Consider the following 18,460-nt stretch of genomic DNA (forward strand, 5'->3'; position numbering starts at 1 on the left):
TTCAATGTAAATGAGACATCATGCTGTGGGTCTCTGGCTCTCTGGCGGTGGCCCGTTCTGTGTGTGACTCTACTGTTCCCAGGCCTAGTAAATCAGCAAAAGGTCAAACACATTTCACTTCATCACCAACTAAATATGAACATTGGCCTCTTCATGGCCATACTTGTTGTGGGAACATAAATGTAGCCCAGACACAGGGGTCCCCATGATTTAGAATGCAGAGAACATAATGTCTTCCCTTATGGACACAGGCAAGCAGGACTTATGGGCCATTAACCCTCCTATATGCTCTGCCTGTAGGGTCGTTTCATATGATTTCAATACATTTCTGACTGCACCCAATGTTATTTGAACAACACCTTCCATATATGTTTGCCCGTGGTAGAAGTGGTCATAAAGTGACTTTACATTCAGTGTCAAAACATTCAGGAGATAGAGGTGTTCAAAGTTGACCCGTTTTGCATACCACACCCTACCACAGAAAAGGCTTTGTGAGGTTTATAATTCTTTGAGAATGTTCTCACTTGTATGGAGTGAGAAAACTAGTCTTATAAACTATAAACAGTTTCCTTTACCAAACATTACTGACAACAACAGCTTCTTCCCTAACTGACACACCCACTTCCTAATTCACTCAAACCAGGAAGTGACTATGGCTTTAGCTAGAGAGTGACCGGGGCTGAGCCCACAGCCTATACACATCTCAAGGAACGATAGAACCTTGTGGGGTACATATGTGTGGGGAATAATGAACATAAAGCCTATATGAATGATCTTATCCCTGTATTCAAGCCCATTTGTGTGATAAAATAGCAGAGATTCAGTGTGTTAAACATTGTCATCTGGTCTTCTCTACTGACTATAGTTACAAGTGTAGGTGCTACGATAAAATAAGACACAATTGTAATCATGTGAAGCAGGGTCAGTCAGTGCATTGCTGGGTGTAAAAAAAATGTGTGTCACATTTGAGAACAGTCATTGTAGGTGATTTCATTGGCCCATAAACGCTTTCAGTTAGAGGGCTGTAAAAGACCATCGTGAACGATCCTCGGTGTCGAAACATGATGAGTGTTGTTCCACAAGGCTACATCCACTGGATCCCCTTATCTTTGGCGGTTGAAATCATTTTGTTGTGTAAATGAGATTACTCAGTAAAGTTCTATCGATTTAGAGTGATGGCGAACAAGAGACAGCCTTTTGAAATAGAAGACATGGCTGTGTGGCAACAGACACTGGCCAATCAAGATAAGGGCAGGAAAGAGCACAAACGCATTCTCTCAATGAAGCCCACTATAAAATGGAGGGGAGAAGAAGCACTGTAAGTGGGTTGTAATTCAATTAGGTGCAACCAATTAAAGCTACATATAGCATGCATTTCTTCGACAGCAACAAAAGTCAATCTGTCCATGAAAACATAAAAGGACACACTCCGTGTTGTGTATTGTACTCATCTCCACAAAGAACTGTTGCTCAGCATTCATCTCCATTTTGCCCTTGCTGGAGCTCTGATTCAGATGAGAAATCTGGGGGATTTGAGGAGGGCTTAGTGAATCTGGACTAATTTAATTGTCTGTATGGCTGCCGGCGACCAGTGACACAGGAGTTAGTCATGGACACAGAAGCCTCCTCTGCCCCTCTCTATGAACTAGGACCACAGCTTTGTTTGCCAAGGGATATCTGCATTTTTTCCCTAGTCTTTCATTAGATCCATGAAAAGCTAATCTAAAAGCATTGTTGAGACACATTGGATTAACTGAGTTTTTCTGGCTACTGCAGATACAGGTAACGGCCAAAATAATGGAAACACTTAAGTAAATGAGGGATACAAAGTATGTTGAAAGCAGGTGCTTTCACAAAGGGGTGGTTCCTGAGTTAATTAAGTAATTAACATCCTATCCTGCTTAGGGTCATGTATAAAAATGCTGGGCAGCCCCCATCCACAGGGCACGAGTGGTCACTAAATGGTTTGATGAGCATTGAAATTATGTAAACTATATGCCGTGGCCGTCTCAGTCACTAGATCTCAACCCAATTGAACACTTATGGGATATTCAGGAGCGACCACCACCATCAACAAAACACCAAATTATGGAATTTCTAGTAGAAGAATGGTGTCGCATCCCTCCAATAGAGTTCCAGACACTTGTAGAATATACGCTAAGGGGCATTGAAGCTGTTCTGGCTCGTGGTGGCCCAATACCATATTAATGAACCTCTACAGGATCGGTGGGTCGCCCGCGGGACGGTTGAGCTAACGTAGACTAATGAGATTAGCATGAGGTTGTAAGTAACAAGAACATTTCCCAGGACATAGACATATCTGATATTGGCAGAAAGCTTAAATTCTTGTTAATCTAACTGCACTGTCCAATTTACAGTAGCTATGACAGTGAAAGAATACCATGCTATGGTTTGAGGAGAGTGCACAGTTATGAACTTGAAAAGTTATTAATAAACCAATTAGGCACATTTGGGCAGTCTTGATACAACATTTTGAACAGAAATGCAATGGTTCATTGGATCTGTCTAAAACGTTGCACATACACTGCTGCCATCTAGTAGCCAAAATCTAAATTGTGTCTGGTCTGGAATAATACATTATGGCCTTTCTCTTGCATTTCAAAGATGATGGTACAAAACAAATACAGAAAAAACAAGTTTTTTCCTTTATATTATCTTTTACCAGATCTAATGTGTTATATTCTCCTACATTCATTTCACATTTCCACAAACTTCAAAGTGTTTCCTTTCAAATGGTATCAAGAATATGCATATCGTTGTTTCAGGTCCTGTCCTACAGGCAGTTAGATTTGGGTATGAAATTGTAGGCGAAAATTGAAAAAAAGGGTCTGATTCTTTTAATTCATATGGCTGCAATCCCGGTAACGGGATCGATATGACAACAACCAGTGAAAGTGCAGGGCGCCAAATTCAAACAACAGAAATCTCATAATTAAAATTCCTCAAACCTACATGTGTCTTATACCATTTTAAAGGTAATCTTGTTGTTAATCCCACCAAAGTGTCCGATTTCAAATAGGCTTTTCAGCAAAAGCACCACAAACGATTATGTTAGGTCACCACCAACTCAAAGAAAAATTCTGCCATTTTTCCAGCCAAAGAGAGGAGCCACAAATAGCACAAATAGAGATAAAATTAATCACTAACCTTTGATGATCTTCATCAGATGACACTCATAGGACTTCATGTTACACAATACATGCATGTTTTGTTTGATAAAGTTCATATTTATATAAAAAATCTGAGTTTACATTGGCGCGTTACATTCACTAGTTCCAAAACCATCCAGTGATTTTGCATAGCCACATCGATTCAACAGAAATACTCATCATAAATGTAGATGATAATACAAGTTATACACATGGAATTATAGATATACCTCTCCTTAATGCAACCGCTGTGTCAGATTTCAAAAAAACTTTACGGAAAAAGCAAACCATGCAATAATCTGAGACGGCGCTCAGAACAATAGCCAAATTAGCCGCCATGTTGGAGTCAACAGAAACCAGAAAATACATGATAAATGTTTCCTTACATTTGATGAACTTCATCAGAATGCAGTCCTAGGAATCCCAGGTCCACAATAAATGCTTGATTTGTTCGATAATGTCCGTTATTTATGTCCAATTAGCTACTTTGGTTAGCGCGTTTGGTAAACAATTCCAAAGTCACAAAGCGCGTCCACTATAACGTGACGAAATGTCCAAAAGTTCCGTAACAGTCAGTAGAAACATGTCAAACGATGTATTGAATCAATCTTAAGAATGTTGTTAACATACATCTTAAATAACGTTCCAACCCGGAGAATTACATTGACTTCAGTTGAGCGATGGAACGGAGCTGCCTCCCACGTGAACGCGCGTGATCAAAGCGTGGTCACCTCATGGCTTTGGTTACTCATTCCTGTCTACTTCGGCCCCCCTTCACAGCAGAGTCATCAGACAAAGTTCTATTGACTGTTGACATCTAGTGGAAGCCGTAGGAAGTGAAAACTCATCCATATCTCGCTGTAATTTCAATGAGAGCTTGGTTGAAAAACTACCAGCCTCAGAAAAATTCCAAACAGGAAGTGGAACTTCTCAGGTTTTTGCCTGCCATATGAGTTCTGTTATACTCACATACATAATTCAATTTTTTTTAGAAACTTCAGAGTGTTTTCTATCCAATACTACTAATAATATGCATATATTAGCAACTATGACTGAGGAGCAGGCCGTTTACTCTGGGCACCTCTGTGCACCTTTCATCCAAGCTACTCAATACTGCCCCTGCAGCCATAAGATATTTATACCACTTTATGTTGGTTTTTACTTTATTTTGGCAGTTACCTGTATCTTGTATTTACACTTCTATTATTGTCCCTTCTGTGGATGTTGCAGTAGCTACCTCTTAATATGCCTGTCTCGGGGAGTGTGCTTTATCCAGTGGGAGCAGGGATGTAAAGGGCAGATTTGGAATCTGGCTGTGCCATTACCCAGGGGACTGGAGAACAAACAGGTGTAAACACAATACCAGACAAGCTCTCATAGAGCAAGGCTCCCTACCTCTCTCTTTCACGGAGTGAAGCATCACAAGTCCAGCACTTCAGAACGCATACATCCCTCATTCTGTCCCCCCTGGCCTTTTATCAAGTGCTAGTTGTACATGTCTCTAGTGTTAGTGCTAGTTGAATGCTGAATTAAGTCTAGGCATAAAATGCTATATTCAATATAAACGCATGCCAAGCCTTTTCTGACATAAGTAGTTTGACACACATGGATATTTTAAAACCCAGGAGCATTAGGGGTGAATTGTCCTGCTGAAGAAAACAGCATAGACCAGCATACAGTGCATTCAGAAAGTATTCAGACGCCTTGACTTTTCCCACATTTTATTACGTTATAGCCTTATTCTAAAATTGATGAAATCGTTTTTTTCCCTCATAAAACTACACACAATAACCCATAATGACAAAGCAGAAAGATAAAAAGTACATGACATTTACATAAGTATTCATACCCTTTAGTCAGTACTTTGTTGAAGCACCTTTGGCAGCCATTACAGCCTTGAGTGTTCTTGGGTATGACGCTTCAAGCTTGGCACACCTGTATTTGGGGGGTTTCTCCCATTCTTCTGGTTGGATGGGGAGCGTTGCTGCACAGCTATTTGCAGATCTCTCCAGAGATGTTCGATCGGGTTCAAGTCCGGACTCTGGCTGGGCCACTCAATGGCATTCAGAGATTTGTTCCAAAACCACTCCTGCGTTGTCTTGGCTGTGTGCTTAGAGTCATTGTCCTGTTGGTAAGTGAACCTTCGCTCCAGTCTGAGGTCCTGAGCGCTCTGGAGCATGTTTTCATCAAGGATCTCTCTGTACTTTGCTCCATTCATCTTTCACTCGGTCCTGACTAGTCTCCCAGTCCCTGCTGCTGAAAAACATCGCACAGCATGATGCTGCCACCACCATGCTTCACCGAGTGATGGTGCCAGGTTTCCTCAAGTCGCGACGCTTGGCATTCAGGAATCTTGTTTCTCATGGTCTGAGAGTCCTTTAGGGGCCTTTTGGCAAACTACAAGCAAGCTGTCATGTGCCTTTTACTGAGGAGTGGCATCAGTCTGGCCACTCTACCATAAAGGCCTAATTGGTGGAGTGCTGCAGAGATGGTTGTCCTTCTGGAAGGTTCTACCATCTCCACAGAAGAACTCTGGAGCTCTACAAGAGTGACCATCGGGTTCATGGTTACCTCCCACCTCCCACTTTTTTCCATTAAGAATGATTGACGCCACAGTGTTCTTGGGGACCTTCAATGCTGCAGAATTGTTTTGGTACCCTTCCCCAGACCTGTGCCTGGACACAATCCTGTCTCTGAGCTCTACGGACAATTCCTTCGGCTTGGTTTTTGCTCTGACATGCACTGTCAACTGTGGGACCTTATATAGACAGGTGTGTGCCTTTCCAAATCATATCCAATCAATTGAATTTACCACAGGTGGACTCCAATGAAGTTGTAGAAACATCTCAAGGATGATCAATGAAAACAGGATGCACCTGAGCTCAATTTCGAGTCTCATAGCAAAGGGTCTGAATACTTATGTAAATAAGTTATTGCTGTTTTTTATTTGAAATAAATTTGCAAAATTTGTGTTCCCTTTGTCATTATGGGGTATTGTGTGTAGATTGATGAGGAAATAAATGTATTTAATCCATTTTAAAATAAGGCTGTAACGTAACAAAAATTTGGAAAAAGTCAAGATGTCTGAATACTTTCCGAATGCACTGTAGGTGCTAGTATGCTGGTGACCAGCCTTCGCTGTGTTTTTGCTGGTGCCTTCATTGTGTTTTCATATTTATTAAAGGTTTCTAAGCTCAAGTGTTTTGTTGACAGTATAGACACATACTCTGCCAGTATACTAGACCAGCATGGACCGGCTTGGTCACCAGCATACCAGCATCAACAGCATGAGCTGGTATGTGTCCAAAACACAGCAAAGGCTGGTCACCAGTGTCCAAAACACAGCGAAGGCTGGTCACCAGTGTCCAAAACACAGCGAAGGCTGTGCACCAGAAAAACCAGCTAGACCATGCTGGTCAGACCAGGTTGACCAGCATCAGGCCAGCATCTCCACCAGTAGTGTGGAGTGAAGTGACTGCCCTAGTATATGTCTTTATTGTAAACAAAACACTTGAGCTTAGAGACCTTCAATAAATATAGTACTTTGGATAGAAAAAAAATCCTGTGACAGCAGAATAAAGTAAGTGGAATTGCATAGATAAATCAAATCAAACTTTATTGGTCACATACACGTGTTTAGCAGATGTTATTGCGGGTGTAGAGAAATGCTTGTGAAAAGTATTGTGGAAAAGCAACAAATATTGCAAACAATTCCATAATCTAGTAATCCCAATTTAACCTCTCACTACCAGTCGAGACTAAATGAGGTAGAAGGGCAGAAACCCTCCTTGGATTCTTGACCCAGCCGACTAAGTGGAATGGAGTAGCTTTAATTACAACATAGTGAGCATTTATTTTCTTCTTTGAGAAGTTCTCTCAGAGACGGAATGGATTGTGACAGCTCTCTAATCTGATGGTATCTGGAAGCGCACTGAGCGAGAAGATGTGGTCATGGTTCAACTGGACGACCGTCCATCAGCCCTCAAAGGACCCCATGTAGAGATAGTGTTGGGCAGAAGCCTCACTATAACCTTACTCATTGCTCCTCTCAGCTCATGATGACCTAACCAGTACCACCTCCATGATTCTATTTTTAGCTGGTGAAAAATTCCATATAACACTCCGCCAACCTCTTAAAATTTGAAGCACGACAGAAAATGTTGTAAATTGAAGAGGCTCTTCAAAAGTGCGTTGTCAGTATCCCCACCTGCTGTTACGACTGTGTTCAAAGCATGGGAAATCGCTTTGGTAAATATCATGCAATTTGGAGAGTATAGAAAATAGCATTGGAGAACCAGTATATTAAAACCTTTTGACAGATTAACTTTCTTTACTTAAGGCCCCTCATGATTGAAATCTGTCTAAGATTGTCAGTGCATTATGCAATAACAAATGAGTCAAATAGACATTCAATATATCTTGGCTTGCACTGTATGAAGACTAGGAAGTTAGTTTACAGATTTTCTAAGAGAAAAAGAAAGTCTGTATTTTATAAGATAAATCAAACTGTAGCAAGATCCTACCATCTGTCTACAGCATTTGGAGTGAGACATTGTGGGATTTGGGATGAAATGACCATCTCAAAGTTTAAGGTGTTGCAGTTCAGTAGTTGTGCCTCTGTCTTACCTGCCCTTTTCTTTTGTTGTCTTCTCTCTCTCTCCCTGTAGGCTTGACTCCTTCTAGAAGCCCCAATGGAGCAGGATGTGGAAAGTCCGGCAGTCACCACCCGAAAGCCCAAGCTACCCAAGCAGGCTCGCGAGGACCTGCCCAAGCAGCTGGTAGACCAGGTGCGGGCAAAGAGGAAGATCCAGAGGTACGTCCGTAAGGACGGCAAATGTAATGTCCACCATGGCAACGTCCAGGAGACCTATCGCTACCTGACGGACATCTTCACCACACTGGTGGACCTCAAGTGGAGGTTCAACCTCTTCATCTTTGTCTTGGTGTACACAGTGACGTGGCTCTTATTTGGCTTCGCATGGTGGCTCATCGCCTATGTCCGTGGCGACCTGGAACACATAGGGGACAACCAGTGGACTCCCTGTGTCAATAATCTCAACGGTTTTGTCTCAGCCTTTCTCTTCTCCATAGAGACAGAGACAACCATAGGGTACGGCTATAGGGTTATAACAGACCAATGCCCAGAGGGGATCCTTCTGCTGTTGATTCAGTCGGTGCTGGGGTCCATAGTTAATGCCTTCATGGTGGGCTGCATGTTTGTCAAGATCTCGCAGCCCAAGAAGCGGGCAGAAACATTAGTGTTCTCCACCAGCGCTGTCATCTCCGTAAGGGATGGCCGGCTGTGTCTGATGTTCAGGGTAGGGGACCTTCGGAACTCGCACATCGTGGAGGCCTCAATCAGGGCCAAGCTGATCAAGTCCAAGCAGACCAAGGAAGGGGAGTTCATACCCCTCAACCAGACAGACATGAATGTGGGTTATGACACGGGGGATGACAGGCTCTTCCTGGTGTCCCCGCTCATCATCTGCCATGAAATCAATCAGAACAGCCCCTTCTGGGAGATCTCCCAGGCCGACCTTGACAAAGAGGACCTGGAGATTGTGGTCATTCTGGAGGGCATGGTGGAGGCTACAGGTAAGCAGCATCAAACATATAAATTACAGGTTTAATTCATAAACTTTTCCTTCTCTTTGTTTCCTAATCACAGATTCCACTGAAATTCAAACTGTCAAACTGAAACTTTAAACTGAAATGTTGCTCCAGTATAATAATACATATTTCATTTGTGTGTGGGTGTTGTATTAACTATGACAATTATAGTAATTATAGCAATTTCATACAGTAGCAAAGTCCATATGCTCATCATCCTGTTACATGTTACCTCTGATTTGCATTAGCAGTTAATGGTTTATTCAGAAGTGAACAAGGATGTTTCATCTCTTATCATAATAATGCTTTCATATGTGCTTGTCTCCTCTTCTTGTCTTCTTTTACCTTATTTTCCACTGAGGTTTGAGAGGGAGTCATTGAAAGGCATAAGGGAAAACAGACGAGGCGATATAATTCAATTAATCTAGATTCAGCCCTTGTGTGCACCATGGTGTTGCCCCACAGCCTTTTGTTAGGTTATGGGCTGCACAATAGGCTTATTGTGGGGGAGATGCAAATAAGATCAGATTTCATTACCAATAGGAAAAGGCAGGTGCATCCCTGGTTGTGTAACCACATGGACCATTGAAAACACTGTCTGCAGACACTTTTGCCTGATTACACAAGCAGTAAAGAGGCCATAGTCTTCAGTGTGGAATAAAACTATGAGGCACAGTGCAGCCAGGTGTGCACACAGGTTACAGATAGCACACATGTATTTCCTTTAGCATTGATATGAAAACACACACATATTACACACACATTATTTGACACAAGCTTACTCACGGTATCCATTGTGAGGTGAATTCGACCTGTATGTTTTTCGTGCTTCAAATTGCTGGTTAGTTTGTTGGTTAGTCTAGCTTTACTGCATTCGATTTGGCTTGACCTCAGTGCATCTCCATGTGTTACTGAAATCAAATGCACTGCCCTATCCAGAATTCCAGACGAATTACTTCCAGTCCAAATACCAGATTTATTGTGCATCTTGCTAGCAGACAATGCCCAACAAATATTTGAAGGTTATGTTTACCAGTCTCCTTGAATCTCACTCAGACAAAACAAAACCGTCCGAGACAACTTGGAAGCAAGACATGGTTGTCAGAATAAAAGGATAAACACAAACAGGCATTTTCATCAATTCAAACACTGTTTCAAAGAAGTTGCAGTGAGGATTTTCTAAGGCTCTTTTTGGAGGTGGCAGAAAAGCAGCTAAGTGACGTAGTGGGGTGAGAAGCAGGTCTCCACACCTGGTTCACACCAGAACCTAACAGGGCAGCCCTAAAGAGGGATAGACATGACCGAATTTGGCAGCTCGTCAGAAATACAAAATACAGGACCTTGTTAAAAAATGCTGCCAACAAAATGCCAACACTAAGGACATTTCAGGATGTCTTCTGGAACAATACTTCTGTATATGGCATCCTTGAAACTGGTTCTATACGGACCTAAGAGTTCGATAAATGCAGGGTGTTGTACTGTATGGCGTGTGAATGAGCTTGTATGATTTTCACAAAGACAATTTAAATGAAAAGTATGGTTTGTTTGTTGCAAAGTGTTCTATTTTTCATCGCACAGGGAGCAGTGAGAGTTTGTCTGGCCTTGAGCTGTAATGTAAGAAATCATTACACTGTAGTTTCTGGGCTGATAATGTTATTTTATAAATAACAGACAGAAAATCCTATGAAAATGGGAGCTCAAATGCATCCACTCATAACATGCCCATTAAAGGTTGGGTCAAAGAGTGAACTAGAAATGATCCTGCTATGAAACTGCTCTGAGAGATATCTGTCCCCCGCTTCTTGACTCATCCTGTAACTCTCTGGCTCTGTTCTGGAGGGCAGGCCAAACATATCAATCTCTTTCCTCCGTCTTTCCATTTCCTCCTTTATTCTCTTTGTGGACGATTATCAGCTGATACATGTAAATGAGTCAAATGAGCTCAAATGAGAGAAGCCTGCTGTTTTGAAAGGGGAAGCCTCTTCGCCTATTGCTCTGTTCTTTTTCAGTTGTCATTTTCTATTTGATTCAGACAATATTGGTTTGAAGCATGTCAGCACTTTGATGATGTAGTGAAATAATATTTGATATATAGACTATATTATATACAGTGCCTTCGGAAAGTATTCAGAGCCATTGACTTCTTCCACATCTTGCTACGTTACAGCCTTATTCTAAAATTGATTTTTTTAAAACAATTTCCTCAGCAATGTACACACAATACTCCATAATGACAAAGCGAAAACAGGTTTTTAGACATTTCTGCAAATTTATTAAAGACAAAAACCAGAAATACCTTATTTACATAAGTATTCGGACCATTTGCTATGAGACTCGAAATTGAGCTCAGGTGCATCCTGTTTCCATTGATCATCCTTGAGATGTTTCTACCACTTGATTGGAGTCTACCTGTGGTAAATTCAATTGATTGGACATGATTTGGAAAGGCACATACCTGTCTAAATAAGGTCACACAGTTGACAGTGAATGTCAGAGCAAAAACCAAGCAACGAGGTCGAAGGAATTGTCCGTAGAGCTCCGAGACAGGATTGTGTCGAGGAACAGATCTGGGGAAGGCTACCAAAAAATCTTCCTAGAGCTGGCCGCCCGGCCAAACTGAGCAATCGGGGGAGAAGGGCCTTGGTCAGGGAGGTGACCAAGAAACCGCTGGTCACTCTGACAGAGCTCCAGATTCCCTCTGTGGAAATGGGAGAACCTTCCAGAAGGACAACCATCTATGCAGCACTCCACCAATTAAGCCTTTATGGTAGAGTGGACAGACGGAAGACACTCCTCAGTAAAAGGCACATGACAGCCCGCTTGGAGTTTGCCAAATGGCACCTAAAGTACTCTCAGACCATGAGAAACAAGATTCTCTGGTCTGATGAAACCAAGATTAAGCTCTTTGGCCTGAATGCCAAGCATCACGTCTGGAGGGACCCTGGCACCATCCCTACGGTGAAGGATGGTGGTGGCAGCATCGTGCTGTGGGGATATTTTTCAGCAGCAGGGACTGGTAGACTAGTCATGATCGAGGCAAAAATCAACGGAGCAAATTACAGAGAGATCCTTGATGAAAACCGACTCCAGAGCGCTCAGGACCTCAGACTGGGGCGAAGGTTCACCTTCCAACAGGACAACGACCCTAAGCACACAGCCAAAACAACGCAGGAGTGGCTTCGGGACAAGTCTCTGAATGTACTTGAATGGCCCAGCCAGAGCCCGGACTTGAACCCAATCGAACATTTCTGCAGAGACCTTTAAAATACCTGTGCAGCACCGCTCCCCATCCAACCTGGCAGAGCTTGAGAGGATCTGCAGAGAATAATGGGAAAAACTTCCCAAATACAGGTGTGCCAAGTTTGTAGTGTCATACTCAAGAATACTTGAGTCTGTAATTGCTGCCAAAGGTGTTTCAACAAAGTACTGAGTAAAAGATCTGAATACTTATGTAAATTTGATATTTCCGTTTTTATTTTTAATAAATTGGCAAAAATTGTCATTATGGGGTATTGTGTGTAGATTGATAAGGGGGGAAAACTATTTAATCCATTTTATAATAGGGCTGTAACCTAACAAAATGTGGAAAAGTTCAAGCGGTCTGAATACTTTCCGAAGGCACTGTATAACTAACATAAGACCCTTGATAGGACTATGCCATTAATATGATCAAAGTCTATTCAATCTTAATATCTGACTCCATTAAGAGGATTCATAAAGACTATAGTTGAGTTACAGGAATTGGCTATCAAGAAAGTTCTGAGAATTGTCTGTCAAAGGAAAATAAACTAAACTAAAATATAAATGCAACATGCAACAATTTCAAAGATTTTACTGAGATACAGTCCATTTAAGGAAATCAGTCAATTGAAATAAATAAATTAGGCCCAAATCTACGGATTTCACATGACTGGGAATACAGATATGCATCTGTTGGTCACAGATACCTTTAAAAAAAGGTAGTGGCATGGATCAGAAAACCAGTCAGTATCTGGGTTGACCACCATTTGCCTCATGCAGAGCAACACATCTCCTTTACATAGAGTTCATCAGGCTGTTGATTGTAGCCTGTGGAATGTTGTCCCACTCCTCTTTTAATGGCTGTGCAAAGCTGGATATTGGCGGGAACTGGAACACGCTGTCGTACACGTCGATCCAGAGCATCCCAAACATGCTCAATGGGTGACCTGTCTGGTGAGTATGCAGGCCATGGAAGAACTGGGACATTTTCAGCTTCCAGGAATTTTGTACAGATCCTTGCAACATTATCATGCTGAAACATGAGGTGATGGCGGTGGATGAATGGCACAACAATGGGCCTCAGGATATCATCATGGTATCTCTGTGCATTCAAATTGCCATCCATAAAATCCAATTGTGTTTGTTGTCCGTAGCTTATGCCTACCCATACCATAACCCCACCGCCACCATGGGGCACTCTGTTCACAGCGGTGACATCAGCAAACCCCCACCCACAAGACGCCACACACACAGTGTGCCATCTGTCCAGTACAGTTGAAATCGGGATTCATCCGTGAAGAGCACACTTCTCTAGCGTGTCAGTGGCCATCGAAGGTGAGCATTTTCCCACTGAAGTCGGTTACGACGCAGAACTGCAGTCAGATCAAGACCCTGGTGAGGACGACGAGCACACAGATTCCCTGAGACGGTGTATGCACGTGGTCTGTGGTTGTGAGGCCAAATTCTCTAAAACGACGTTTCTGACAGTTTAAGCAGATATTCTTCAGATAGCATCAGAGTTCTCCTCAGGGGACAAGTTTCAGATCAATTCCAAACATGGATACAATAGAATCACTAACACACATTTCAATAGTCAGTCCGCTGGATGCTATAAGAGAGAGAGGCAATTTGGCCTCTTGAAGGGCTGACAGGCCCTTGAGGTTTTTTCCCTTGTTTTTCTGGGCCATTTGCCATGCAGACTCAGAGGTGACAGAGAGCACATAAGTTAGGGCCGAGCCTACAATGATAAAAGGCCAATAAAATACTAATGTAATTGTGTGGGTTGTAAAATGTGAATTATCTTCTCTCTTTGAATAAAAAAAAAGTTTTACAATTCATATTTTGCGCCTCTCTCATGCCTGTGGGCATTTACAACAAAAGGTTTCTCAGATGATGAGAGGGGGGATCATTGGAAGCAGTGGAAATTGCTTGATCATTCTAAGTCTTTATCAGCTGTTAATAAATACATTTACCCTCTTACTTGAGGACCCACAGTGTTGAGGAGTTGACTGATTGGATCTGGTGTTATCATTTAGATCCCAATATACTGCTGTTCATTGTTTCTTAACTGTTTAAAATGTCCAAGAGAGGAAGGCTTTGCTGGCTGGCTGACTTTGGAGGGGCAGTCAGCAGGCCCTAACACATCCCAGCTGATTTTGTTATTTTTGGTACCTAGCACACCACATCTCTGGCATACCACTAGGGTAAAGATCAATCAATCAATCAATTTTATTTTATATAGCCCTTCGTACATCAGCTAATATCTCGAAGTGCTGTACAGACACCCAGCCTAAAACCCCAAACAGCTAGTAATGCAGGTGTAGAAGCACGGTGGCTAGGAAAAACTCCCTAGAAAGGCCAAAACCTAGGAAGAAACCTAGAGAGGAACCAGGCTATGAGGGGTGGCCAGTCCTCTTCTGGCTGTGCCGGGTGGAGATTATAACAGAACTATGCCAAGATGTTCAAAAATGTTCATAAGTGACAAGCATGGTCAAATAATAATCATGAATAATTTTCAGTTGGCTTTTCATAGCCGAGATAAAGATATATAGATCAAATAAAGTGAGATTTGGTGTCAGAATGAACCAGTCCGATTTTTTAAGCTTTGTGCATTTCAGTGAAAAGATATAGGTAGCTGCAGCACAGGCAGTGGAAGGAAGTCAGATGGTAATCAGTGACAGGAGCCAGTGATTACACTGTTTGATGAAGTGGCAGTTAAGCAGATTTTGACTGGGTTTAATTAACATAAATCTGTTACAGTCTATGTTTCTCTGAGAGATTACCACAGCAAGCAACATTGGCTGCATTATCTATATTCATTCATAACATAATGATAGATTATAGCAGTGAAAAATACAATGGAAGCAACCAAATCAATTGGCTATTGGTCCTCAGAGTAGCGGCCTGATAGCTTTTATGGCATATTGAAGTAGCCGTGAACATTATTCTTTCGTTACTCTCCTTCTCAGCAAACATGGAAAGCACATGTACCACCACAAGCACTGCGTTATAGCAATATCAGACGGATTATTCTGATAGGTTGGTTGATGTTTCTGGTTTGATTTTGTTGTACTCATAGTACATATGTTAAAGAAAGTTAGAATGAGATTATGTGTCTTCTGTGTCTCAGCAGCCATTCGGTCAAACAGTCGCATTACTCTTCGGCCAGTGGATGGAATGATGAGGTTGAAATAAAGAGTATAGAGATGCAATAGAAAAGCAGGCTTCTGATTTGCTGCATTTGGCCCTTTCCACTTCACTCAAATCAATACCAGTGGTAACTATTCCAGATTCACTATACCTTTGGTACTATTACCAACAGAGGTAATACTTTAGAGCAGTGCTCTGCATCACTTCTACTGTATCTGTATCAAAGAACAGTGAATATTTCGATTAGACATGGAAAAAGAGCTGCAGACAAGGATAATTCCCCATCTTGTTGTTGGAACATGAAGAAAAGTCCACCCTCCTCCCTCCTTCTGCTTCTATCTCCCTCTCTAAGCGACAGTGATGGTTTGTAAGGTTGCCATGGCAACTGCGGTTACTGTCTGCATGTGTGTTTGTGTGTGCGTGTGTGTTGGTGTGTGTCTAAGACGGACAGAGACAGAGAGTGTAAAGCTTGACTCTCTGTGAGCATACGAAGTGAGCAAGCAGGAAAGCCCACTGTGGTTATGTAAGCTCTATTATCTAAACAGCAGGCCACACCAGCCAATAGCTATCTGATTATTATTAGCTATTATGTTCCACCAATTCTGCTTGTGGGTAGTTGCTTTACTTTAGGCGAGAACTCTGTTTTTACAGACAGAGATTTATTGTACGTAGGCGCACATGTTCTATTTAGATTATTTTTAATATGGCCAATACTTTGATATGGTGTTGCCATGTGGTACATGTTTGTCTCAAATTCTGTCAATTATACAGTCAGGTCCGTAATTATTGGCACCATTGATATTAGATGAGCAAAAAAGACTGTATAAAGTAAATAATACAAACACTGAGCTACATTGTTTGCAAAAAAAAGGGGAAATTATATTATTTTATCCTAGCAACTGTTCAGAGAAATATATTTTGTTTAACAAGTAATTAAAAAGATAGTGGTCAAAATTATTGGCACCCCTGTTTTCAATACTCTAGCACCCTCCCTTTGCGAAGGTAATGACACTGAGCCGTTGGGCGGGATCATAGACCATTCCTCCATACATAATCTTTCCAGATCCTTGATATCTTTTATCTGCCCTCTTCAATTCAAACCACAAGTTTTCAATGGGGTTCAAGTCCAGAGACTGAGATGGCCATTGCAAAATGTTGATTTTGTGATCAATTAACAATTTATTTGTGGATTTTGATTAGTGCTTGGGATTATTGTCTTGCTGGAATATTCCCTTGCGGCCAAGTGTCAGCTTCCTGGCTAAAATGTCCTGGTACTTGGTAAAGTTCATGATGCCGTTGACTCTAACAAGGGCCCCAGGACCAGTGGAAGCAAAATAGCCCATAAGATCAAAGATCCTCTACCATATTTACAGTAGGTATGAGGTACTTTTCTGCATATGCTTCTGTTTTTCAACGCTAAATCACCTAGGTGTCGGGGGCAGAGGGCAGCACACTTTGTTTCATTGGATAATAACTGTTTGCGAGGGGCCAGGCTGCATGTGTAATTGTCCCGTTTGTAGTCTCTGATTAGCACCATTGTGAGTAAAGTATATGAGGAGCCGGAGATGGACAGAGGGAGATGCCAACTGAGTGGATGATGGCAGACCACATACAGTGCATATAATCAAACCCCAACATTGTCAGAAAAGGAGAGAGGAATGGAGGGAGGGGGACGGAAGGGGTTTTAGGTGTTGACTGACTGCCATTACTACTCTCTGGTATCACAGACCCAACATGCAACCAGTTTACTGTGTGTCCCCCTTTGCCCCAACACCTTGGTTGTTGGTTGTTTGAGTGGATAGGGCACCAGTCTGTCTAATCTCTACATATTAAACTAACTACAGGGGTCAGGCAGAGAACAGTCATTGTTTTGGGAAAGTTGAAAGTAGCTGATATTGTCTACGTGCAAGTCAGATTTACCTAAATAGACAGGTGCAACCACAGATTACATCTGAAACCATCAATTCACTCCCTTCCCCCTAATTTGAAGGTTCTACTAGACTTCTATACTTTGTGTAAAAACAGGTGATGTGAACATTGTGAGGCCAGACTAAATGTTGAATCATTTCTTCAGTGTGTTATTGTGGTAGTGGCAGTGGCCTTTATAGCATTGCTTCCAGTTGAAGCTCGCATCCGCTACAAGACCATGGTGCTTGCCTACGGAGCTGTGAGGGGAACGGCACCTCCGTACCTTCAGGCTCTGATCAGGCCCTACACCCAAACAAGGGCACTGCGTTCATCCACCTCTGGCCTACTCGCCTCCCTACCTCTGAGGAAGTACAGCTCCCGCTCAGCCCAGTCAAAACTGTTCGCTGCTCTGGCACCCCAATGGTGGAACAAACTCCCCCACGACGCCAGGTCAGCGGAATCAATCACCACCTTCCGGAGACACCTGAAACCCCACCTCTTTAAGGAATACCTAGGATAGGATAAAGTAATCCTTCTAACCCCCCCCCCCCCCCCCCCTTAGAGTTAGATGCACTATTGTAAAGTGGTTGTTCCACTGGACATCATAAGGTGAATGCACCAACTTGTAAGTCGCTCTGGATAAGAGCGTCTGCTAAATGACTTAAATGTAAATGTAAATAGCATGCTCAACTGATGGATAGTGGGAGCGGTGCCTTGTCATTCAGCCCAGGGCATGTTCAGACCGGAGCAGCAGTGGCGTGAAGGAGAATGTTTCGGGTGACAGGGGAGGGGTCGCAAGGTTGTGGAGGGCATGATGAGAAGCAGGAACAGCTTGTGGCCATTTTCACGGCTGACCTGTTCTGTGTTATGAGGGCTGTGAATGTACAGTATGCAACACAAACACATACACACATGTAGCCACAGCAGGATGAGGAGACTGTGTGGTCATAGACTATGTGTCCGCCAGACATTTATGTTCCAGGTTTGTCTTACTCACGTGCAGACGCACGCACGCGCACACGCACGCACGCACACGCACACACGCGCACACACACACACACACACACACACACACACACACACACACACACACACACACACACACACACACACACACACACACACACACACACACACACACACACACACACACACACACACACACACACACACACACACACACACACACACAGAATAGCTCATGGTGTTTCTGGGAATAATTCTCTCCATATGGAATTAGGCCAACTAGTTATGCGATGCAATGAACTTGACTCAGTGTACGGAATGAGGAAGAAGAGTTTGCTCCTCAGATGTGAGTCAGGACTTTAGAAGGGGGATTTCTCTTTCTACTCTCTCCCTCTGCATCATCAATGTCCTTATTA

At 42.5% G+C, this 18,460-nt stretch overlaps 1 protein-coding gene across 3 annotated transcripts in view; it reads left to right on the top strand.

Annotated features, from left to right (window-relative positions):
- kcnj6 (potassium inwardly rectifying channel subfamily J member 6) overlaps positions 1-18,460 on the top strand; it is an 86,059-nt gene that overhangs the window by 57,462 nt on the left and 10,137 nt on the right. For all 3 annotated transcript variants that reach the window (XM_071338965.1, XM_071338962.1, XM_071338963.1), the window contains exon 2: positions 7,838-8,765. In XM_071338965.1, the coding sequence (XP_071195066.1) occupies positions 7,862-8,765 (904 nt within the window). In that variant the 5' untranslated portion in view covers positions 7,838-7,861. The remainder of the gene's footprint in view (positions 1-7,837; positions 8,766-18,460) is intronic.

The sequence above is a fragment of the Salvelinus alpinus genome, chromosome 13, assembly GCF_045679555.1.
Source record: "Salvelinus alpinus chromosome 13, SLU_Salpinus.1, whole genome shotgun sequence".
NCBI classification, from domain to species: domain Eukaryota; kingdom Metazoa; phylum Chordata; class Actinopteri; order Salmoniformes; family Salmonidae; genus Salvelinus; species Salvelinus alpinus.